The sequence below is a fragment of the Chanodichthys erythropterus genome, chromosome 10 (genome assembly GCF_024489055.1).
Source record: "Chanodichthys erythropterus isolate Z2021 chromosome 10, ASM2448905v1, whole genome shotgun sequence".
Taxonomy (NCBI): domain Eukaryota; kingdom Metazoa; phylum Chordata; class Actinopteri; order Cypriniformes; family Xenocyprididae; genus Chanodichthys; species Chanodichthys erythropterus.
This window is the reverse complement of record NC_090230.1, coordinates 45,605,557-45,630,023: the sequence shown is the minus strand read 5'-3', so window position 1 is coordinate 45,630,023 and position 24,467 is coordinate 45,605,557. Positions and strand designations below refer to the sequence as shown.

Below are 24,467 nucleotides of genomic sequence, written 5' to 3'. Positions count from 1 at the left end.
GCGCCAGTATCCAGCTGTTCTGACTCAAGCCCAAACATTAATGCGTGATGAAAGAGATCCAGCAGACATTTGCAAAGTGTACAGGCCCTGCTTCAATCATTCCTGTTATTTACCACAGTTTGGATAGGCATGTTCAGACCCCGATCAGATGGGTTTCGTAAGCAGCGTTTACACACAGGACAGCTGGCATAATATAAAAGTTTAAAGGTGCCATCGAACGTTTTTTTTACAAGATGTAATATAAGTCTAAGGTGTCCCCTGAATGTGTCTGTGAAGTTGAAGCTCAAAATACCCCATAGATTTTTTTTTTTTATTAATTTTTTTAACTGCCTATTTTGAGGCATAATTAGAAATGCGCCGATTCATGCTGCGGCCCCTTTAAATCACGCGCTCTCCGCCCCCTCCCAAGCTCTCGACTTTATCACAGCATAAACAAAGTTCACACAGCTAATATAACCCTCAAAATGGATCTCTACAAAGTGTTCGTTATGCAGCATGTCTATTCGCGTAAGTACAGTGTTTATTTGGATGTTTACTTTTGATTCTGAATGAGTTTGAGGCTATGCTCCGTGGCTAACGGCTAATACTACACTGTTGGAGAGATTTATAATGAATGAATTATACAGACTGCAAGTGTTTAATAATGAAAATAGTGACCGCTCTTGTCTCCGTGAATACAGTAAGAAACGATGGTAACTTTAACCACATTTAACAGTACATTAGCAACATGCTAACGAAACATTTAGAAAGACAATTTACAAATATCACTAAAAATATCATGATATCATGGATCATGTCAGTTATTATTGCTCCATCTGCCTTATTTCGCTATTGTTCTTGCTTGCTTACCTAGTCTGATGATTCAGCTGTGCACAGATCCAGATGTTCTGCCCTTGTCTAATGCCTTGAACATTAGCTGGCATATGCAAATATTGGGGGCGTACATATTAATGATCCCGACTGTTATGTAACTGTTATGTCGGTGTTATGTTGAGATTCGCCTGTTCTTCGGAGGTCTTTTAAATAAATGAGATTTATATAATGAGGAAACAATGGTGTTTGAGACTCACTGTATGTCATTTCCATGTACTGAATTCTTGTTATAACTCTGAACTCATAGTTAACTCTTGTTAACTATGCCGAGGTAAATTCAATTTTCAATTCCATGGCACCTTTAACTTTTACTGTCTCAGAAATGCAAACAGCTCATAGCATCAGCACTGATGGCATGAAATGCTGAAAACAAAGCTTAATATGTCCAGTCCTAATATAAAAACATTTTGAAACCCATTCTATAAAGTAAACCCAGCTATAAAATAATAATTTGACCATAAAAATTATATCTAAAAAATAATGCACATATTAAGTAACTACTATGTACTAACATTTACAGTGAATTACTAATTTAATGAAATGCATTTATTGTGTACATACATGGTTTTTATAAATGCCTGCATGTAATAACATCTATAATTACACTGTTGACCATTTAATCCACCCATAAACCTAACCATACCATTAAAAAATATCCCTAAACTTAAAAAATAAACCCTAAACCCGTATCCCACCTCAATAGCGGCAAAAGTGTTTTGCAATACAACATGAACACAATACATACATATGTTTTTTGACGTAAGTACATAGCGGTTAAAGACACCTAATATAATGTGGGATTAAAAACATGATGTATAGTTAAATTTAAATGCATTGCATTAAAATAATAATTTCTTATTTGTATATTTAATACATTATTAAAAATAATGAAAAAATATTTTAACTATTAAAATGTATAACAAAAATAAATATTCTTAATTATAAAAAACTATTTTCGTTTATCTAAATAATGCTGAAATAAAATATAAATATTATGAATATATTATAAAAAACAAAAATTAAAAATTTTAGGAATGTTAGGAAATGGAGAACTAAAATTATTAAAACTAAAATGAAATAAGAGGGAATCAAAGCTAAAAATGTCAAAAGCACATAACAAAATTACTAAAAATTTAAACCAAATAATTCAAATATTAAAATAATTGTATTACAGTTCCTCTATAATATAATATAATATAATATAATATAATATAATATAATATAATATAATATAATATAATATAATATAATATAATGTTTGCAAATAAGAAAAAAAATACAATTAATTAAATTAAATGTAAATTGTTTATTTTTATTTAAATTTATCACTTATGTACACAATATTTAAGTATTTTCAAAAAAAAATTCAAATCATGCATTTAAATAAATGCTACATTTGTTATTTACAAATCTTGTATTTGATCAAATGGAAAGTCTGAAAGAGGTCAGCATTTGTGAGCCAGTTTTAAAGCATTTGTTACATTGGGACAGGTTAATAACGACATGACCTTGTCAAGGTCACTAAACGTTCTCCCTCTTCATCAATTAAAAATCTTTGAAATTATTTATTCAATTCAAAAATGCAAGATTAAATTGATTAAAATAATAAAATCTTATCCTGAATAAGTGGGAGGATTTATTCTTAGCCAGCCCTGGCTCCTCACGCTGAGTGTGATGGACATTTTTTATTCATCATGAGTCACTGCTCTGTTCCCTGGAGTGCTGAGTCAGGTCATGATGAGAGGAAGTAGTTGCAGACAACACTGTCCCGAGGCTTTCGTTTCTCCCCCTCCATCATTAATTAACTATTGATCACTTGTTTCCGTAGCTTCTTTTGTTTTAAAATCACCTTTGATTTTTCTTGAAGCATTGGATTGCTGGAGTAGATAAGCATTTATTTATTCTGCTTCAGTAAGACTAATGTGTATGAATGCTTACTAACCCTGTGTGATGTTTCCTGTCCAGACACTTTAGTGCTCTGAGGAGGCTGTATGGCAAACAGGTGATCATCAACCTGCTGGGTATGAAGGAGGGTGAACACATGCTCAGTAAAGCATTTCAGGTGATTGTTGTTTGGAACAGTTGTTTGGGCTACAGTACATACTTTCAGATGTATTTCAGTACTCTAAAAGTATGACTAAACAATAGTGGTTGTTCTGCTTTCTTTACTGTGTAAAGACTGTCTTTGTCTTCGCCCACAGAGTCACCTAAAAGCTTCGGAGCATTCAAATGCTGTGAGAATGCTGAACTTTGACTATCATCAGATGGTTAAAGGTGGGAAGACTGACAAGCTCAATACTGTCATGAAACCTCAGATCAGCAAGTTTCTGGAGGAATGTGGTTTCTTCTATTACTCAGGGGAGGCCGGCATTCAGAGGTGGGGTTATATGCCGTCCCAACACTGCTGGTTGTGAAAGAATGGCATAGAATTTTGCATTTTCTTCATCAGGTTGTTTATTTAATTTGTTGTGTGTTTACTTGAAATAACTAGTGGATATTTTTTTTTTCTTAGTAGTAAAATTTTGATCTATGCATATATGCGCAATATAATGCCAAATAATTTTATTAAAATTTATTTGTAATATGGTATAATTTGTGGAAGAGGATTGGGGCCAAGCAATAATAAAAAAATAAAACCATCTCAAGATTAAATTCTCAGTTTTTTGAGAAAAAAACTCAAAATGCTGAGAATGAACTCATTAAATTTAGAGAATGAAGTCATTATGTTTAAGAAAAAAATTCAAAAATGTAAAAAAAAAAAAAAAATCAAAATAAAATGTTGAATAAACTCAAAAAAAAAATTACATTTCGAGAAAAAAGCCTAGATAAAATGTCAAGAATAAACTCATGCTTTGAGAATAAACTCATGTTTTGAGAAAAAAAAAAGGAAAACTACATTAGAGAATTAATTCATTATACTTTGAGAATAAACTCATTGTGTTTCGAGTTGTTGAATAAAAACACATTCGATCAGTGTCATGTTCATTGCATACTGATAGAGGACATGACAGTTTGATCAAGTTCCAATTTGCATGAATTTGTCCAACATGAAATGACAACCAGTGGACAAGAAAAAGGGGGACATTCTAAAACGTGAACGTAAAAAACACTTACCGTGGCATTTATTTACGCAATATTTAAGTATTTAAAAACACTTTCAAGATTTAAGGTCTACTGGCCAATGCTGATCATCACATAATAACCAAAAATAGCTGATGAAATTGTTTACCACAATTGTGTTCACCGCAGATGTCAAACTGGGACCATTCGTTCCAATTGTCTGGACTGCTTGGACCGAACAAACAGTGTCCAGGCCTTCATTGCACTTGAGGTATATTTGTAGTACAGTTCTGTCTTTTTACTACTGCATAAATCTTTTTTGTTTTTACCTTTTTCTTGTCTTTCATTTTTCATGCAATATGTCTCTGTTGTTCAGATGCTTCCAAAACAGTTGGAAGACATGGGTCTGACGGAGAAGCCTCAGCTGGTGGCACGCTTTCAGGAGGTCTTCCGCGCTATGTGGTCCACCAATGGAGACTCCGTCAGCAAAATCTACGCAGGCACTGGCGCTCTGGATGGCAAGGCTAAGGTACGTGTCGGCTTGTAATACACATGCAGAGAATGCAGCACAAAGGGCAACAGAGAGCTGAAAATGGTCTTTTCTGTGCAATCTTCACCTCATACGTTAAGGTTTTAACTCATGTGTCTGCTGTTTTTCCTTGCTTTCCTATGGCTGTTCTTCCTCCTTTGTGGTGAGTTAATAGTAGCTAGTTATGTCGATTGAGTTGTGATGCTGTATTTATTATGTGTGCTCTGTTTTGTGTTGGTTTTTGTATTGGTTCTTTTTGTATTTGGTACCTTCTGTTGTGTTAGTAGAGAGAGATTACTGAAGCTGGCACTGCTGTCAACTTTCATTAGGCCTCTTTACAGACTGTAAACCATAAAAGCCTGGAAACCTCTCCAAGCTAGACCTCAAACCACAGGCTTCATCGTGCTAATCACAAAGAAATATTATTTAACAGGGCTCCAGACTAACGTTTGAGAGCAGTAGCACTAGATAGAGGCACCAGCACCTGATTTAGTGGTGCTGAGGGTTGGGGGTATTTTTAACCATAAAAGTAATTTCATCAATCATAAAATTACTATTATTTTGCATTAATAAGTGCAGTAATTATTTAACATTATTTACATGCTTATTTCTTGGGAATGCACATTTGACAGTAAAGCGCTGAGCTTGAGTTGAGAATGCACAAAATTAAATTTATTAACAACAATAACCTAATTTTTATAGGGGAAAATGTATTTTATTTTTTGGGTCATCACATTAAAAAGAACATTTAAATTGGATAATATTTAGAGCTTTGCTGGGAAAAGTGAAACTTGAAGGTCCTTTGGGGGGGGATATTGCTCAATATTATATTTCACTCTCAAGAGGTTGTACAAACCTTGAAATGAATAATGTAATAACATTCGACTATTTCTGCCACAATATCATGGTTACAGTTAGTGTTACTACATTATACTACGTTACTACAAATCCATGGTGAATGTTGGTGATTTGTGGACTGAAAAGCCTTCTATAACTGGTTCGTTCATGGCACAATGTTTCTCCTGGTTACTGAATTTGAATGCTTCTCACTAGATCTCACAGTAATGTTATTAATAATGTGGCGAATTCAGAAGCTTTCTCACTGGATCTCCCTGTGCTGTGTAGTAACATTGTTGCTTGATTGAGATAAGTCTGCAAGTAAACTTGTTTTTGTGTTTCGTTTCATTGTTCCATTGTTTTATATGAACTATTTTGTTTGTTTGTTTTTCCCTGTAGGGTGGAAAGCTAAAAGACGGCGCTCGCTCTGTCACCAGAACCATTCAGAACAACTTCTTTGACAGCTCTAAACAGGAAGCCATTGACATCCTGAGACTGGGCAGCACCCTGAACAGTGACCTGGCAGATAAAGCACGTGCTCTTCTCACAACCAGCAGCCTGTATGGTACGATTTACAACACCACACTCCAGAGTCAGCAATATACCAGGGCTCTGAAAATAACAAAAACGACAAATAAGACCCCAGACTTTTGGAATGTGGGGATTAACAATGCCCATGTGCCATTATTAGTTAATAATTATAGATATTTATTAAAATTATTAAGTGTTTATTGTACTATAACATGTTGTTCTTTGGTATTTTATAATGATTTGATTTTATAGGTAACAGCCATAATTGCTTGGATTATGAATTGGATTTTTTTTTTTTTTTTTATGCAAATGCATGGCCATGGGAAAAAAAATATTTTAAATACCTGGTAAATGCTTATTAGACTATACCATTTCAGGTACAGTTGGTTTCAGACATGCTTTGTACCTTTGGTATTTTGTGTTTGTGGTCATGGTTTATGGGATCAGTCTGCTGTAGTTGACTGATTTCGTTGTGTGGATGTGGATATGAATTAGTTTCCTAATGCTAGCGTGCTAATCTGTGGCTCCCGGCTGCTTTGGGTGTGAGATTAGCTCTGAACCAGAGGGCTAATGCTGTTATCTGTCTAACGGCTAACTGTTAACCTCTCTCTCTTCCCCCTCTCCCTTTTTTTCTTTCTTTTTCTCTTTAATGCTTACGATGTTAGTCTCTGAGCCCATTTTACAGTCAGGTACAGTATACACAGACCAGCCATAAATCCATAACTGTTTATGGTTTCGTGTTTCATAAACTCATTGTTTATTTTGGCGCCTCTGACATTATACTTCGTGTCTTTCCTTTTTATCATCCTTTTACATTGCTGTGTGGTCTTGTTTTAAATACAGCATATAATTTTGTCCAACTTTCAAGAACAGAATTGAATCTGTCTCATAGTGGTTTAGTCAATCATATGCTTTATATTTTCTTTTGTGCACTCTAGCCATTAGTTCCATGTCTAAGATATTATATCATATCCAACTGTAGTACTCATTAATCATTTTAATGTAAGTTTTTGATAAGAATTTGTCTCCCTTTCTGTTTTTAGCATCTCCAAGAGTGCTTCTTGGCATGTGTCAGAACCACTACAAGTACACACGACCCAAGAAGATCAGAGTGTGTGTGGGTACATGGAACGTGAACGGAGGCAAGCAATTCCGCAGCATTGCGTTTCGTAACCACACGCTTAATGACTGGCTCCTGGATGCCCCTAAGAAGGCCGGTCATCCAGAATTCCAGGGTATGTGTTGATGCAAAGTCAATGCAAATGATACTTTAAAGGATGCTTTGTATTTAAAGAGGTCCTATTATGCCCTTTTACAAAGTCTTTATTTTGAGGTCTACTAGAATAGTTTTTCATGCTTGAATGTTAAAAAAAACCACCTTATTTTTCACATATTTTACATGGTTGCAGCACCTCTCTTCCCAGTCTGTCAGTAAAGCCCCTCCTTTTGAAAAGCGCCAAGTGCTCTGATTGGTTGGCTGGATCAGTGTGTTGTGATTAGTCAACTGCTTGAAGCGCATTTCGGAAATTTCAAACCCTCCACCATAATCATGTTAAATCCAGTGTGGACATGGTGATAACACACTACTAAAATATATTTTTTGTGTATGCCTTGGGAATTATTTAAATGAGGAACACTGTGATGTGTACATTTCCAGAAAAAAAACTTGACTCCAACCGAGGCATTTCATGGAGTTCAGAAAAACTGAAGTTGTAAAAATAAAAGCATAATAGTTCCTCCTTTAATAACTGTCAGTCAAATGACTAATGAAACTAGTGAAAATACTTTAGTGGCTTCTTATATCATATCTTATATCATCGTTTTGTCATGCAGATGGAAAATCCAACCCCGTGGACATCTTTGCTATTGGCTTTGAGGAAATGGTGGAGCTTAATGCTGGCAATATTGTCAGTGCAAGGTAAGAGCTAACCTGACGTTCAAAGTTCATTTGTTGTAGTTACATAATAAACGGAAGCAACATTTCCTTTGGTCAGTGGTTGTGATGTGCTAGACAATAATCATTTCTTTCAATCAGTATTTAAGGTGAAATGTTTCTTTGTGATATCATCATGCTCTCATTCATGTGAGAACTGTTTAACTTCTCTTTCTTCCCTGGCAGCACCACTAATCAGAAACTATGGGCTGCAGAACTGCAGAAGAACCTCTCACGAGATCAAAGATACGTGCTGCTGGCCTCGGAGCAGCTGGTTGGTGTGTGTTTGTTCGTCTTCATACGCCCTCAGCATGCACCGTTCATCAGGTATTTTCACACACTTGTGCTGTACAAGTGGATTTGGTGGCTGGCAAATTAGTATGATCATTTCAAGTGTTTAAGAGGGTTTAAATGATTTATCTGTTCTCATATTATGTGATGTTGTTCTATAATAGGGATGTTGCTGTTGATACAGTGAAGACTGGAATGGGCGGGGCCACTGGTAATAAAGGAGGTGTGGCTATTCGCATGCTCTTCCACACAACTAGCATCTGCTTCGTGTGCTCACACTTTGCCGCTGGCCAATCACAGGTCAAGGAGAGGAACGACGACTACAATGAAATTGCACGCAAACTGTCCTTCCCTATGGTAATCATTTATGATATAAAAATGTGTTACTTCTGTTCAGGTTATGACCACATTCTTCTTCTTTTTATAATAACAACATTAGTAGTATTAGTAAAATTTAAGTACACAATAAATCATCAATAATATGAATTGTTAATAATATATATGATTTATTATAATATAAATAAAAACAAATATAATAGTATTTATTATTATACATTAATATTGCTATTATTAGAAGCAAGATTAAATACGTAATAATAAATATTAATAATTATATTTATTATTATTATTTTATATTATATAAATAAAAAACAAATATATTAAATCATATTTATCATTAATAAATGATAAAAATAATATAATATTATTTTTTTGATTATGAATATTTTTATTCATTTAATTTTTTTAGGGTCGTCTCCTTTACTCTCATGATTATGTATTCTGGTGTGGAGATTTCAACTACCGAATAAATATTCCTAATGAAGAGGTGAAGGAGCTGATCAAACAGCAGAGCTGGGATGCCCTGATTGCTGGAGATCAACTGGTGGAGCAGAAGAATGCTGGACAGGTATTTTAGGAAAAAACACAGCTATATCAGCAGAACAGTTCTTGAATATTTTTCGTCACTCTTCTAAACTTTTATTTTTTTTTTTATTCATATTTCAGGTTTTCAGAGGATTCATTGAAGGGAAGCTGGATTTTGCCCCCACTTACAAATATGACCTGTTTTCGGAGGACTACGACACTAGTGAGAAGTGCCGCACACCGGCTTGGACTGACCGTGTGCTGTGGAAGAGAAGAAAGTGGAACTTTGATAAAACTGGTGAGAATTATGTAAAAAAAAAAAAAAAAAAAAAACTGCAATCAACAGCCAAATTTGAAATGCAGTATAAAACAGCTTAGGCGTCCCTCAAAGTTTACATTTTGACTAAATCTGCCAGTGTGTGTGTGTTACAGCAGAAGAATTGGAGTTGAATGTAGTAGGAGCCCCAGTGAATGAGGAAGATCAGTACCCATGGAGCCCTGGAGAGCTCAAGTACTATGGTAGAGCAGAGCTCAAAACCTCTGATCACAGGTGAGAGAGACTAAAGCCAACTTTCAGGATTTACACTTACAACATTCTTAGTTCCATCCAGTGGGCCTCAGAGGTACAGCAGGAGGCTGTCAGTTAATGTTTTTTTTTTTTTTTTTTTGAAAGTTATTGTTAAAGGGTGGGTATCATACATGCGCTGTACCGAGTCTTTCCGAAAACAGCCAAGCACCTGGAAGCGTGCCGTGTGAGCGGAGCTAAAGAGTGACGAGCGCGCGCAGCTTTTGTGTAGCGATTGTCTGCAAGCTATCAATGGTCAGCTAAACAAATGTATTTAAACACACACAATACACCATCGCATTATCCCTGGATAATTTTTGAATCACTATAATGAATATAGCGTATAGTGAATGATGAATAAAGAATTTATGAATTCACTACGTTCGTGTTGTTTACATTATATGCACTAAGGCGCCTATTGCCAACAAAACAGACATTGAAGCAGTTTTACTCACCACCTGCGGTTCCGACTCATGACCGGGGTCATTATCGCTGTGACCGCTCCATCTTTCAGTTTCAAACGATCTGTAAATCCAGCATAGAACTGGGCCTTGTTTATGAAACCATAAGCACCGATCCTGAGGGCTTGAACAGCCACGGAAAACACGAGATATTCTTTTGGAAACAAACTTCTTTGGTGACGTTGTTGATGTCGTGAAGTCCTGTGACCTGTGCAGCGCTGTCGACGACTTCCTTAAAGCCGAACGTTTGTTAATGGGCGCACACTTGCTCTCTCGCTCTGGTCGACATGTGCGCGCACGCTCTTCCGAGAGAAGTGCCTGTACAAGGAATTCCGACCGATATGACGTCACACAGCCCCATACTTGAAAAAAAGATTGCGAAGTTTATGAGGAATTGGAAGAGTATTTTTGGCACAGAAATACTCAGAAATAAATTCATGAAATAGCATTATACTAAATTATATTAAAATTCAGGACTTAATATTCATTAACTAACACCTTTATAAACCTTATTGTAGTGTTACCATGTTATCTACATAAAATGTACACAGTTTGTAATAAGACAATCACCTTAATGCATTGTTCATTATAAACGTGCAGTTATGAATTACAGTGAGAAGGTTCTAAATAGAAATGACGACATATATGTTGGTTCAACTGTATTATTTTGATAAAGAACAAGCTGCAATGTCCCGTTTGCAGTGCTTTGTTGTGTGTGCGCGTGAGGTGCCGGCGCGATCAAACAGCAGTCTTTGCAAGGGACTTGCCTCATTGTGATGGCAACGGTTCGTGGCCAGGTCAGATTACGTCAGAGTCATAAAAAAAATCATACCACACTGCTCACATTCCCCGACCCAACAAATGCCGATTAAACATGTTCAGTCGGGTGAAAACAAACTCTGACCAATGGCAACAGACGCAGACGGGGGTATCACACTTGCTGCGTTTCATTTCAGAGGCTGTGTCCTGATCCAACAGACGTGTTTGTTGGCATTTATCTGTGTGGTGTGAACTGGTCTTTAACGTTAGCCACATCTGCGTGGAACTTGCTAACTAGCACATTATTAGAAAAGGCGATTTGCAAAGATTCATTAAAAAACACATAATGTCTTTGGAGGTACTGATCCGTCCTTCAGGAACTTTTTAGCAAAAAATCTACTTTTTAGCACAGACATAAACGCATATAGGTGGATCCGGAGGTGCATTCCCTTCAAAAAAAAAAAAAATTAATCCACTGCGTCTTCAGCGGCTCAGATGTCCAGAGTAAAGGACGACTGCTATGTCCATTCTTATATCCAATAACAAAAGGCCTCAGTTGCTTTGGAGACATTCTTGTCTACTCCTGCGTGGCGTCAAAACCGTGGCCGACTGTTTACAGCTCACTCGGGTCTATGCTAAAACGGCAGTGTCCATCAAGAGTCGTGGGAGGGGCCTGTGCAAATTTACGTCACTTTGCCAAAGATCTGTGAATGGCTTGATCTGAATAAGTGCTTATGATTTGTGGGGATTAAAAAGAAGCACTGGGTGGATTTTTATCATTATAGGGTGGTTGTGTAGACACACTGCCAACACACATTTATGTCCAAACACCATGTAAAAGTGAATTTTGCATCTGATGTCCCCTTTAACATTTGTCTCTCAAAAGGCCTGTGGTGGCCATCATAGACGTGGACATACTTGAGGTGGATCCAGAGGCCAGACATCAGGTGTATAAGGACGTGATCGCCCTGCAGGGTCCACCTGATGGAACCATCCTCGTCTCTCTCTGCACTTCTGGTCCTGATGACTTCTTTGATGATGCTTTGATCGATGACCTGTTGGACAAGTTTGCTAATTTTGGCGAGGTTATTCTTATCAGGTACGTTTTTTTGCATATATCATTTAATTATATTTATATTTAATTATGTAACTTTATTTATACACTACCAAAAGTTTAGAGTCAGTAAGATATTTCTCTTTTATAAGATTTTTTTTTTTTTTTTTGAAAGGACAATGACACATTCATTTGATGAAAAGTGACAGTTAAGACATTTATGTTACAAAAGATTTTTATTTAAAATAAATTCTGTTCTTTTAAACATTCTGTTCATCAAAGAATCCAGAAAATATGCATCACTTATTCCACATGAATATTAAGCATAAAAAAAAACAGAATTAATAACAATAAGAAATGTTTGAGCAGCAAATCAGCAAGATCATGTGACATTGAAGACTGGATTAATGATGCTGAAAATTCAGCTTTGCAATCACAGGATTAAATTACATTTTAAAATATATATAAATTTAATGAATAGAAAGGTTATTTTAAATTCTAATAATATTTTTTTCTAAATCTGTTACTATTTTTGATCAAATAATTGCACCATTGGTTGTGCATAAGAGACTTCTTTCAAAAAAAAATAATTTTTTCCTGAACAGGTTTGTTGAAGAGAAAATGTGGGTGACATTTTTGGAGGGATACTCAGCACTGGCAGCTCTCTCTTTGAGTGCCTCTACTGTAAGTGATTCTGCTGTTAAATAAGTTTCATTATTAAAAAAAAAAAGAAAGAAAGAACTGCTTCAACATTTACATGCAGATATGCATTATACTGTATCATAGTACTGACAGTTAATCTAATCATCCCTCATTGTGTCCACATGCAGGTGAATGGAAAGACCATAGACATCCGTCTGAGGAGTCCTGGTTGGATAAAGAGTCTAGAGGAAGAAATGAGTGTGGAGAGAATCTGCGGTAGCATCCCAACGTCCACCAGCTCCACCCTGCTGGCAGAAAACTCTGATATGGGGGAAGAGTATGATATGGAAGGTATGGCATCTGTTTGAGTTACATGATTTCAAAATGCAACATGAACCTATGGAAATATAGGACAGTATGGAGTTAAATTTTTATTGCTGTCTTGACAGGTGATGTGGACGAAGAGGTTGAGGATATCTTACCCCAACACCTGCAGCCTGGAGCAGGCATGGATCTAGGTTCGTCCCCCACACCATCCCCACGCAGCAGCCCCTGCCCCTCTCCTACCCACGGAGAGCCTGCACCCCCCATCCGGCCCAGCAGAGCCCCCCCACGCACAGCTGGACCACCACAGGGTAGTGCTTATATTTAAATCTACTCAGCATTGACGCACCCTTATGTATTTATATCAGTTTTATTTAGGAGACAAAGTTTTACTTTGTCCTTTCCAACATTTTACCACATTTCATTTTCACACTACAGTTCAAAATTTTGGGGTCGGTAAGATTTTATTTTTTCAAATAAATTAATACTTTTATTCAAAAAGGATGCATTAAATTGATCAAAGGTGACAGTAAATACATTTATAATGTTATGAAATAAATGCTGTTCTTCGGAACTTTCTATTCATCAAAGAATGTATTACAGTTTACACACAAAAAATAAGCTGCACAACTGTTTGATAATAAGAAGAAATGTTTCTTGAGCCCCAAATCAGCATATTAGAAGGATTTCTGAAGGATCATGTGAATCACTGAAGACTGGAGTAATCATTAGACACTTAAATCTCACAGACCCCAAACTATGTAACTTCCAGGAAAGTAGAAAAGCAAAAACTATATTTTAATAATTAAATTCCCTTCCAGATCACCATAGTAGATTTAAATCTATATAATTGTACAAAAAATCTAGTACATTAATTTTCCTTTGTTTTTACACTGCGAAAAGGAGGATTAAGCCCAGCATCCATTAGAAGGGACCTGGCAGGTAAAGAGTGCTGTTTGCAGAGGTGTTGCTGATGTGCTTCAATGGTTCCTGAGCCCTTAGAGTGTGTGAATATGTGTGTCTCAATGCTTCAGTGTGGTTTGCAGTGCTGTGAGCTGAGCTAAATCCCTCCAGGCTGTTGTTTTGACACTTGTAATAATGGGGTGTTTTTTTCTTTTTCTCTTTGCTCAGGTTCTCCGGTAGATGGTCAGCCAGCTGGAGCTCCTTCATCGCAGGGGCTAGAGCCAAAACGCCCCCCTCCTCCACGCCCCAATGCCCCACCAGCCCGACCTGCACCTCCACAGCGCCCACCACCACCCTCAGGTACAGCTATGAATTCTTTGTAAACGTTTACACAGGCATGACATGTTCTCTTCATGCTCTTACCTGAAGTCAAAACCCAAATTACGCAAATTTTACCTGGGATTGAAATGCCCAAACAAATGTGTTAACTACTTGTAATGTTTTCACTTGTTTTTTTTTATTTCATTCACATTTTACAATGATGTTTCTAAAGAAGGTCCTACACCTGTTAGGAAAGATTCAGCAGGTAATGCTGTACTTGAACCAGCACTGTGTATTAGCAAGTGAATATTGGTATATTGCTGTTTATTGACTTGTTTGTGATTTGGTTAGTTGCACCTGATAATAGATTAGGGTGGGCCTACATGTTAAAAGTGTCTGGCTAACTTTTTCGAATGTAATGCACGATGATGCGATTCTGTGTTCTGTTTGGTAGTGTTTCATATGCTTTCCCTGAGCCTTATTGCAATATTTTTTTCATGATGTAATTGTTTTTGGAAACAACTTTGAATTTTCTTTCAAAGGCTTTGCTGAGCCTCTCAATCTAGAGTTTGATCTGACTGATTATGAAGGTAATTTCTGAAAAAAATTTAGATTTTAGAGGATTCTTGCAGTGTCTGTCCTTGTGTATGGTGACCTCCTGGTCAGTTGAGACCTCCTGCACTTGCTAACAGAAATAGAATAGTTAATGTGGGGCAGGGGTGTTCAAGTCAACCATCTTGCCATGATGCAGTGCATGAAGTCTCAGTTGTTCCAATGATTTTGATTTTAGCTTTCAAGTGTGAAGTGCTGGGTTGAATTAGGTGAATTAGCTTTTGTATTTGAGAAATAAATAAATGATCTCTCCATCAGGTAAGGAGTCTGTCGGGTCAGATATATTTTCCCCCTAGATGAAGGCTGTAACGTGCTACAAAACACATTTTGAATAATTTCAAATTTTATATATATATAATATTTTAAAATTTTTCCCTCATGCTGACAAAAGGACAAAAAAGCCCAGCGTTAGCACGTGCAGATGCAGCTGGTGAGTTCTTGTCTCACTCATCAAAATAACATTAATCATTGACGGACATATTTGAGCCTCCCTCATGCCATGATATTGTAAGCCTCAGGCTAGTTTCAACACAAAATAGGGCTAAAGATGTTAGTTGATGTTCTTGACAGGAGCGCTGCGCTCATTTTCCAGGCTTTTTTTTAAGGCAAAATTTGACTGGCATTTGAATTAGACATGAAGTTCAAAATATAGGTTTTAAGATATTTTCACAAATATTTTTCTTATAACTATTACTGAATGTTTGATTATGCCATTGGCTGTTTTTCAGGTCGAGGTCAAGCAACTGGAACAGCCCCTGGAGGCGCCCCAAGGCCGGTGAGTGGGCTAAATGACATGAATATTATTAAAAGAGAAAAAAAATAAGATGTATATCATGTTAAATTTTATGATTTTGCTTCAGATCCCACCTCGAGCAGGAGTTATCAGTGTCCCTCCTCAGGCAAGACCTCCTCCTCCTCCTGCTCATCCCGGGGCCCCCAGACCCATAGAAGTGCATCCTGGGGCCCCCCGACCTTCACATGATAATCACCCCGGAGCACCAAGACCCACTCCTGAACCCCAAAGCAAGCCATCCGAGCTGCCTCTGGGTTCGTTAAATGCTTCCAATTACATTTTAATTTTACTTTTATTTTCTCGCACTGGAATTGATACTAAAAAACGGATGCCATCATTACTGTTTGTATCACTGTGGATCAAGTGCTGAGGAAACCTCTGGAGATGAAATTCAGATATGGTAATAGGCATTTAGTTTCTGACACACGCTATAAGCAGTAGACTAATCACAACAGACTAGGCCGTCTGACCAATCAGAGTGGAGTAGGCTCTTGGAAAGGAGGGGTTTAGAGAGACCATTTTCAGACTCTTTGGCCCTGTTTACAACTGGATGCATTTTGGTCGATCAGATCACAAGTGACACTAAATACAGGTGTAAACGGGGTATAAAAGTGGTCTACTTTCGACCACTTCCAGAGGTAGTCAAAAACGCATTTGACCGGATTGCTTTCGTAGTGTAGACGTTCATGTGGTCGAATGTGTTCGAACAGCCACTAAAGACCGCCTACTCTCCGCCTACTGACCAAACATAAACATTATGGGAAGCGCACTATCCAGACTATATTTATTTTGTTGGCTGAAGACCCAAGTTTGGTTTGAAGAAAAAAACATACCAAGCACAATGTTCTCTCACCATTCCTGATTTCTAACACACACTCACCGTGTTTGGCCAGGCTTGCTGCTGTCAGAGCAGAAACGAAAGCTGATGCTTGTATGTTTGTTTTTCTGTTGTCTCCGGTAGCGTTCATATGTAAATTGCACAAGCTTATTTTGTCCATTAGATCGAAAGATCTGAAAAAACCTATACATTTATATGTGATTTTATATAAGATAGAGATAAATATTATGTATGTGTGTATGCTTCAGCATTTTAACCGATTTTTTAACCTTCTCCTAACCCTGTGTGTCTGTCTTTCAGGTCCACACCCTACACTGCCAGGTCCCATGAGAGCTCAGATGATATCACCCATGCAGCCTCAGTCTATGTCACCAGTGCAGCCTCCTGTCCAAGCTCAGCTCCCTCCACCAATGCAGCCCACCTTTCCCGCCCCTCTGATGCCTCAGCCAGCCTCCCAAGTGTCTGCTGGAGTCGCTGCCGCCCCTCAGACCGGACTGGCATCTCCCAAGCCTCCACCCCGGAGCCGGTCCTCTCACACACTGCCACCTGAGTCTGCTCCTCCCCCTACAACCCAGGTTAGTCCTCTTTCTCTGCTCACTCTTAAGGCAGGAACACACCAAGCCGACGGTCGACCGTCGGGCAGTTTTTCTTCGTCGGCCGACTAAGTTTCCTCAGTGTGTCCCGCACCGTCTGCTTTTTTTCGTCCGATTCGAAATGTTGAATCACCGTCGGAGCTCGTCGGTCCGTCAGGCCATCTGATCTTTCTGATTGGCTGTTCAGCTAGTGCCATCTGCTGGTACGGAAAGGCATTTCATCTCACGCATGCGCAGAACTGACGTGCTACTTGGCTGTCGACTGTTTAGCGTTGGTTTGGTGTGTCAGGCCAACTTTGGACCCAGACGCTGCCGACCTTAGCCAACCCTGCAGTCTGCTTTCGTCGCCACTAGTTCGTCGGCGTCGGCTTGGTGTGTTCTGGCCTTTACATAGATGTCAAGATCACAAGCCTTATATTTAATTGTGATAAAGATCAACACTCTTTCAAAGAGGCAAGGACCCACAAGATTCAAAAATTACATAAAGGTGTGCACATCCTAAACCCAAGTTGGGCTCATGTGCAGAACAAAAAAGATAACGATAAATAGAAAAGAAAAAATAATGTCCGCACACTGAAGTTACAGCTCCATACTATATTTATTTATTTATTTATTTATTTACTATCAGCGCAACGTTTCGATCGATCTAGTCTTCATCAGGCACTAATGAACCAATGTCAAAAAAGAAGTTAGTTAGGGGCCTCTTTTTTTTTTTTTTACTTTTCTAGTAATAACGACTTTGTCCAGGTGGTTCTCATAGTCATGTTTCGCTCTTCTTGATGCATGTGTCTCTCTCTTTCACTAGCAGGAGCAATCCTCAGGTTGACAGGTACTGGATTAAGTAATTTCTAGTATTTACGTTGTCTTCATGGCACCATAGCCTGTAGTCACGATGTATTGGGTGCTCATACACATAGGATCCTCCATGTTATAGTTGTTTTTTCCCCTTTCCATCTTTAATTTGACCTTTTTTATTTTGAAATTCAGACAATTATAATGTAAAACTTAACTTGAACCCCTTGATAATATTGTATATAGCTACTTAGAGAAAAAAATGACCTGGTTATGAAGTTTATCGAGTTGTTCTAACAGGGGGTTCAAGGAAAGTGTCATCCAGTATTTGTTGTGGGTATTGTTTGTTTTAATCTGTGGTATCTGTTATAATTGTTTTCTATGTTTCTTGGACAAGGAAAAGCAAGTAAATAGCCTCACTTTGGCTTTAGTAGACTTGCACACTAATCATATTTGTGTTTTTGATGTTTTATAATGCTGTTTTTTTTATATATATATATATATATATAATACAGTTTAATAAACTGTATTCAGATCTTTGTTTTTTATTTATATTAAGGTCTGTCATTGCACCATTTATGTTTTAACCAACAAGTCATCATGATTTTTATCAAAACTTGTAACAAACACATTGTTTAAAATTAAAAGTCAACATGAAACAACATAAGTTTTCAACTCTTTTTACATCTGTAACAATGAAACAGGATATTTAATTGATTTCAGTAGTTTGGTACTAATTTACTGAATTACTATCTAAATAACCTAAAATAAGTGCATAGTTTTATTGTTACTACTTGAGGGAAATTAGAGTTGTATCATTTAAAACATTTTTACTGTTCTGGGTCATAAATGACCCCAAACCGCCAAAAGGGGCCTATTATTTAGCAGCTTAGGAGGGGTAAATGAGATCTAAATAATCTAAAATCAAGGTTATTGTTAATATTACAGTGAAGTTAATGTTATGACATTTCATAAAACACAAAAAAATATTCATTCTTAAAGCCCGTTCACACCAAGAACGATAACTATAAAGATAACGATAAAGATATAGTTCTAAAAAATAGTTCTGAATATAAAAGAATAGCACTGTCCACATGACAACTATAACAATAACGATATAGAAAGACAATATCATTGGAATCAATTTCAGAACGATTTTTTTCCAGCTGTTCAACAATAAATCATTGACAGCCAATCAGAATATTTTAAGGGCTCATGCGTTTAAAATGGCAGACGACATTGTGGAGAAGTTAATCGCAAACACCCTTTTCAAGGATACTTGAAAACGGATCATGGTTGAGGATATATGGAAACGGATATATGGAAACAATCAGTCATACGCTCAGAATAAATGGTGAGAAGGATTAACGATGAGATCGTTATGCCAGGCTAGCAAACAGTGTGTAACATATTACCCCAGGTATCCAATTACCCCAGGTATCCAGCGCTAGTATCAACAACATTGTCTTGCTTCCTTTGAAGTTAAAGTGAAAAAGACTAGGTGTTTTTATTGCACTATATTGACTTTGTCAGCTACATTCAGTTAGATTAGATCGATTACACTAGCTATCCACTCGAAACATAGCATGCTTAGGACATCTGCTTGTTAAAGCCATGTAAATGCAACAAGAACAGCAAAAAAATGCACACTTTGAAACACACTTTGAAACCACAACGCTTGAGCTTAGAATAAACAAACTATTACTGTTCGTTGGTGTGGATGCAAATATAGTTATCGTTATAGTTCTCTTTATAGTTATTGTTCTTGGTATGAATGGGCCTTTACTGTTCAAACAGCCAAGACGTGACCTTTTTTTAAACTCAGGAGGGTTAAAGAAGATTACAAAAACAGTCAATTTTTCCCAATATATTTAAATCTGAATTCATGTTGACTTTAAAACTCCAATATGTTCTAGCTTCTCATCACTTCATAAGTTTGATTTATGTGTTTTTCTTTCCCCTAGGACAAGGATATGAATGGAGTCCAAAGAGAAGCACAATGGAAACTAGACCCCTTCGACATGCTTAACAACCAGTCCCTCTTCCAGAACGCATCGTTCTCCGCTTCTCTCCCTCGCTCATCGTCCTCATCCACCCCCTCCTCTTCTTCTTCCTCTACGTTACCCAGTTCCCTGTCCCTGTTCTCGTCTTCAGACACTAGCAACGCTCCATGTCTCCTTCCTCCACCCATTACCTCACGCAGCAAATCCCAGGAGACCCTCCGTGCATCCCCCAATCCGTTCCTTGCAGATGCCCAACCCAGACCCAACAGCACCAACCCTTTCACCGGCAACCTGCTGTCCTCCCCTCCCCGATCACTCACACCCGATTTCTTCACCCATCAGCAGGCCCAGGCGACCAAGCCTGGCCTGAACAGGGCCATGTCGACTGTGGTTCACAGTTCCACTCTTCCACCATCTTTCTCCAGACAACAATCCTTAGTTCCTGCTACAGCAGCAGCCCCAACCAAACAGACCCAAAAGTGGGTCACCTTTGATGACGATTCAGACTTCTTTTCAAGAAATGCCCCATCCGCAGTTAGGACCGGCTCGCCACTTATACCCGCAGCCTCATCCCTTCCCTTCCCACAACCCCAGGGTAGCTTCCCCAGCTCGGGCTTTGACTTCCTTTCAGCAAAGGCTCCATCCGCAGTTGGGACCGGCACGCCGCTTATACCCGCAGCCTCATCCCTTTCCTTCCCACAACCCCAGAGCAGCTTCCCTAGCTCAAGCTTTGACATGGACAGTAACTGGACGTCGCTTCCCACCTCTGCGTTCGCCACAATCCCTCCTCCAATCTCAACCAGGACTAATACCAGCATCAAAAATGCCCACATCCCTTCCAAAAACGAATTTACAGAGAGATGATACAGCGGAGAACATGTATTTAAAATATGGAGAAAATATTATTGTGTATCTATAAAAGTGAGGTGGTGGTATTGACTTGTTTGTCCGAAATAAATGAATCCAGCTGTTTCTGAGCCCAACTCGGACAGGAAGAAAAGAAGAAATCAAGTATGTTTATCACAGTATGTTTTTTAGATTTTAAAATAATGGCCAGAGAACCTGTCATTTGCATATTAACCTGCATAGACATGTACACACATATTGGTGTAAAATTTTACACTTAAATGGCCAAATATTACACATTTAGACCGCAAATCATTCAGCGTCAAGCTACATAATCAGATGTAAAAAATGTACAAATATTAAATTATATATCTTGTTGCGTTTTCAATTTCATTATTTACTCACCCTCATGTCAGAACGCAAAAGACGATATTTTGAAAATGTTTTTTTCCCCCCATTCAGTGGATCTCAATGGGGTTGTTTTGGACCCCTTTGACTTCCATTATACGCACAAAACCCGTTAAAATATTCTTCAAAATACGTTCCACAGAAGAAAGCAAGTCACACCGCTTTGTAACGACATACGGTGAGTAAATGATGATAGATCTTTAATTTTTTGTGAAATATCCCTTTATTCTGCAAATAAGAAAAACTTATTATCAAATGCACAGATTTAAAATGCCTGGCTTTGTCCAACCTGTTCTACGCCGTCATATCTGATAAATGGGCTTAACAGTGAGCCAAGATAGTTTTTGTTGTTTATCTTATGAATGTATCTTTCACCAGTTTCTATTGCCTATGTTTAGATTCAGACTGGTGTACAGTACAGTTGCTGTGCTTTACTGCATACTCAAATCCAGGGTCTAATTTTCTGGGCGTTCACGCAAAAGACCCCCTCCCTTCCCCGTGCATCCTCTAGCACGGCCAATGTGCTTAGCTTGTCAAAATATATCTTCTATACATATTCATAGTGATTATATGTCTTCCTAGTGAGGAAAAATGAAAAGTAGTTCTGAATTGTGTTTATATTTGCAGCATATACATGCCATATCTAAAGTGCACTGAAGAGCTTTGTCCTCTAGGCTTTCAAACACAAAGTTTGAGATGTTACGTTTGTGTGGAGAGGGCGTATGAGGGTCACAGTGGCCCTCTCATTCATCGACACTGTATATACATGTGCTTTCAGTTTCATCTGATCCAAAGCTCTCAACAGAACTGCTGTATTTAACAAATGTGTAGTGTGTGCGTGTTTGATTTGGTGGGTTCCTCCTTCAGGTTGTTGGTCATGCTTTCTTTTGTGCAATGTGTACTTATTCGCTCAATGAAATATTTTTTAATTTCGATGAACTGGTTGTTGATAAATCTATTTATTGTTATGTGGAGGAATACTGTGCTGTATTTTGGAGCGTGACGTCTGGTTCTTGTACTTTAGCTGTTTGTGCGAGTGCGCTTGAGTGTTTGCGTCGTCATGTTGAGGGACTCAGATATCTCCAGTCATTAAAGCATTATGTCTTCAGATTGTTTTAGAGAAATATATTTGTTATGGTATCAAGTATGTTATAATCTTGAGGGGGATAGCAAACTGTTAAATGAACACACAGAAGGATTATGAATACCATAACATTTAAAGCTACCATCCTATGTTGTTTAATAATGCCTTAGACATTTTGGAGAAGTTCAAATGTGTTTGATGGGTTTTTATTGGATTAATGGTTCAGCCTCAGTTGTTTTTGTTGATTCCATAGCATTCCAGACTGTGTAATGATGCATTATGGGTGAATGAGCAGCCTTCGGGCACTGATTTTATGTGTGCAGTAATTTTACTCATATTATGCAGGTTTTTTAATGTCTCAAGGGCATAATGAAATGATTAATTCTTGGTTAAAGTGTAGGAATTTCAGGAAAGCAGTATTTTACTTGTACTTTTGTTCCTTGTTTACATTTTAGGTACAAATTTAACATCTGCGTAGTTGTTCAAATGTTCGCCTGGGATGTGTTGAGCAACATATTTTGGCTTTGAGCTTACAGATATATTTTTGAACCTGAAAAGCACTGAAAAGTTTTGTCTCTATTTGGGGTTTGGTTGAGGAAGGGGTCAGAAGAATGCTAGCCAGCAAGATTATGTGTACTAATGCATGAGAAAACCATTCCAAAATGCATTCCAAAGCACTAACTGTGAACATCTCCAGAATACAAACAAGTATCAGGTTATGGAAAATATATATATATACATATATATATCAATATATATTTTTTTTTTTTTTTTTTTTTTTTTTTGATGACTGGTAAACACAGTGTAACCACTTAACATTCAAAGGCATTAGAAGTTATTTGTTCAGGTGTTCTGTATGTTATGAAAGCATTGAATCTGACATTGCCAGTTATTAAAAACAAAAAAGGTTTTATAGGAATTAATTAACTCCTTTTGTGAAGTTAACTCTCCTATGTAGCTTTTAGCCCAGTAGTGAACAAAAGTCTGTGGTATTAACCTTATATGTATGTATTCACAAACCCCAGAACTGCAATTCAGTAACGAGTACTCGATCTGTAATTTAAGTGCATACCAAAACTGCACATTTATGTATGGAGCAATTGATGTTGTATGTATGCAATAATAAATGTAATTCAACATGAATCGTAATGGTATTTATTATCGGCTGCAACAAATCTTATTACATATGACAAAATATTTAAAAAGAAAACAGCTATTTATAAAAGCATTACAATAATATTGTGTGTATTTATTTTTTAATTTGAATGTTTATGTAACGTTGGTTAAATACACACGAAACAAGTTTTTAACCTGTACATAAACAAAGTTGCAACAATTCGAAAAATGTATTTAACCCTTTGATGCGCAAGCTATGAAAACCCCCTTCTAATGCGCAACATGGGTCAAAAATGACCCGTATTCATTTCCTATGTAATTTGGTCGAGTGTTTCTTTGCTGAATCTTTCAAAGAAATGTTTTTTATCATTCATTTATTCCAGGTATTCCTTAAATATCTTGTTTTTGATTGTCAAAAATCATTGTTCATTTTTTCTTTCTTACTTTATAACACAGTTTATTTGTTTATTGAATACCTGGAATAAATAAATGACAAAATGCATTTCTTTCAAAGATTCAGCGAAGAAACACTCAGTCATGATTGAAATAACATGAATACGGGTCATTTTTGACCCATGTATGTAAAATTGATGTAGTAGACATACAAAAACTGTGTTTGTTTATAAAGTAAAAAAGAAAAAATTAACATAATGGTTTTTGACAATCAAAAACAAAATATTTAAGGAATACCTGGAATGAATTAATGATAAAATACATTTCTTTAAAAGATTCAGCAAAGAAACACTCAACCATGATTGAAATTACATTGGAAATGAATACGGGTCATTTTTGACCCATGTTCTGCATTAGAAGGGTAGTGATACAAAAATGATTTTTATTCAGAAAGTACGAAAAAAAATTAAAATGAGGATTTGTGATGATCAAAAAGAAGTTAATTGAGGAATACTGAATGATGAAATTAATTTCTTGCAAAGACATAGAAAATAAAAACTCAGCCGGGTCATTTTTGACCCATGTTGTGCATCAAAAGGTTAAAAAAATCAAGCTCATGTTATATTTAGTTTGACCTCCAGAGGTTAATGTTCAGTGTTTTCTGTTGGTTAATCGCCTTTCACTGACCGTTTGTTAAAAGAAAATATCCTTTTTATGTGTTTTAGGCCAGTTATTTATTATATATTATTTATATACTACTATTTATAGTATGTATTCATATTTTTATTTTAATTAGCTTTTATTTTATATTTTCCATTTATTTTAATTTTTAGTTTACGTTTTAATAAGTGTATGTGCTTTGTCATTTTTACTACTTTTTATTGTTTTTAAATATTTCTGGTATAATATTTTAGTACTTCAATTCTAATTTTTGCAAATTTTTACAGTCTATGGTTTTTTCATGTAACATACTAGTCAGTTTAAGAGTCCTTTATTTTGTAATATAATACTTCCGGTCAAACGGGGAATATTCTGTCAATGT

The 24,467-nt window shown here is 36.9% G+C and overlaps 1 protein-coding gene across 3 annotated transcripts in view; it reads left to right on the top strand.

Moving 5' to 3' along the window:
• Nucleotides 1-23,053, top strand: part of synj1 (synaptojanin 1) — a 31,719-nt gene extending 8,666 nt beyond the window's left edge. For 2 of the 3 annotated variants that reach the window (XM_067397907.1, XM_067397906.1), the window contains 22 exons: nt 2,839-2,935; nt 3,075-3,250; nt 4,123-4,204; nt 4,310-4,462; nt 5,699-5,864; nt 6,874-7,065; nt 7,664-7,748; nt 7,950-8,090; nt 8,219-8,411; nt 8,803-8,961; nt 9,060-9,216; nt 9,351-9,468; nt 11,590-11,802; nt 12,363-12,441; nt 12,588-12,750; nt 12,849-13,034; nt 13,855-13,986; nt 14,951-14,989; nt 15,288-15,334; nt 15,420-15,606; nt 16,491-16,765; nt 19,540-23,053. In XM_067397907.1, the coding sequence (XP_067254008.1) occupies nt 2,839-2,935; nt 3,075-3,250; nt 4,123-4,204; nt 4,310-4,462; nt 5,699-5,864; nt 6,874-7,065; nt 7,664-7,748; nt 7,950-8,090; nt 8,219-8,411; nt 8,803-8,961; nt 9,060-9,216; nt 9,351-9,468; nt 11,590-11,802; nt 12,363-12,441; nt 12,588-12,750; nt 12,849-13,034; nt 13,855-13,986; nt 14,951-14,989; nt 15,288-15,334; nt 15,420-15,606; nt 16,491-16,765; nt 19,540-20,442 (3,943 nt within the window). In that variant the 3' untranslated portion in view covers nt 20,443-23,053. The remainder of the gene's footprint in view (nt 1-2,838; nt 2,936-3,074; nt 3,251-4,122; nt 4,205-4,309; nt 4,463-5,698; nt 5,865-6,873; nt 7,066-7,663; nt 7,749-7,949; nt 8,091-8,218; nt 8,412-8,802; nt 8,962-9,059; nt 9,217-9,350; nt 9,469-11,589; nt 11,803-12,362; nt 12,442-12,587; nt 12,751-12,848; nt 13,035-13,854; nt 13,987-14,950; nt 14,990-15,287; nt 15,335-15,419; nt 15,607-16,490; nt 16,766-19,539) is intronic. The other variant, XM_067397908.1, reaches the window with a different exon arrangement.
• The last annotated feature ends 1,414 nt before the right edge of the window (nt 23,054-24,467 follow it).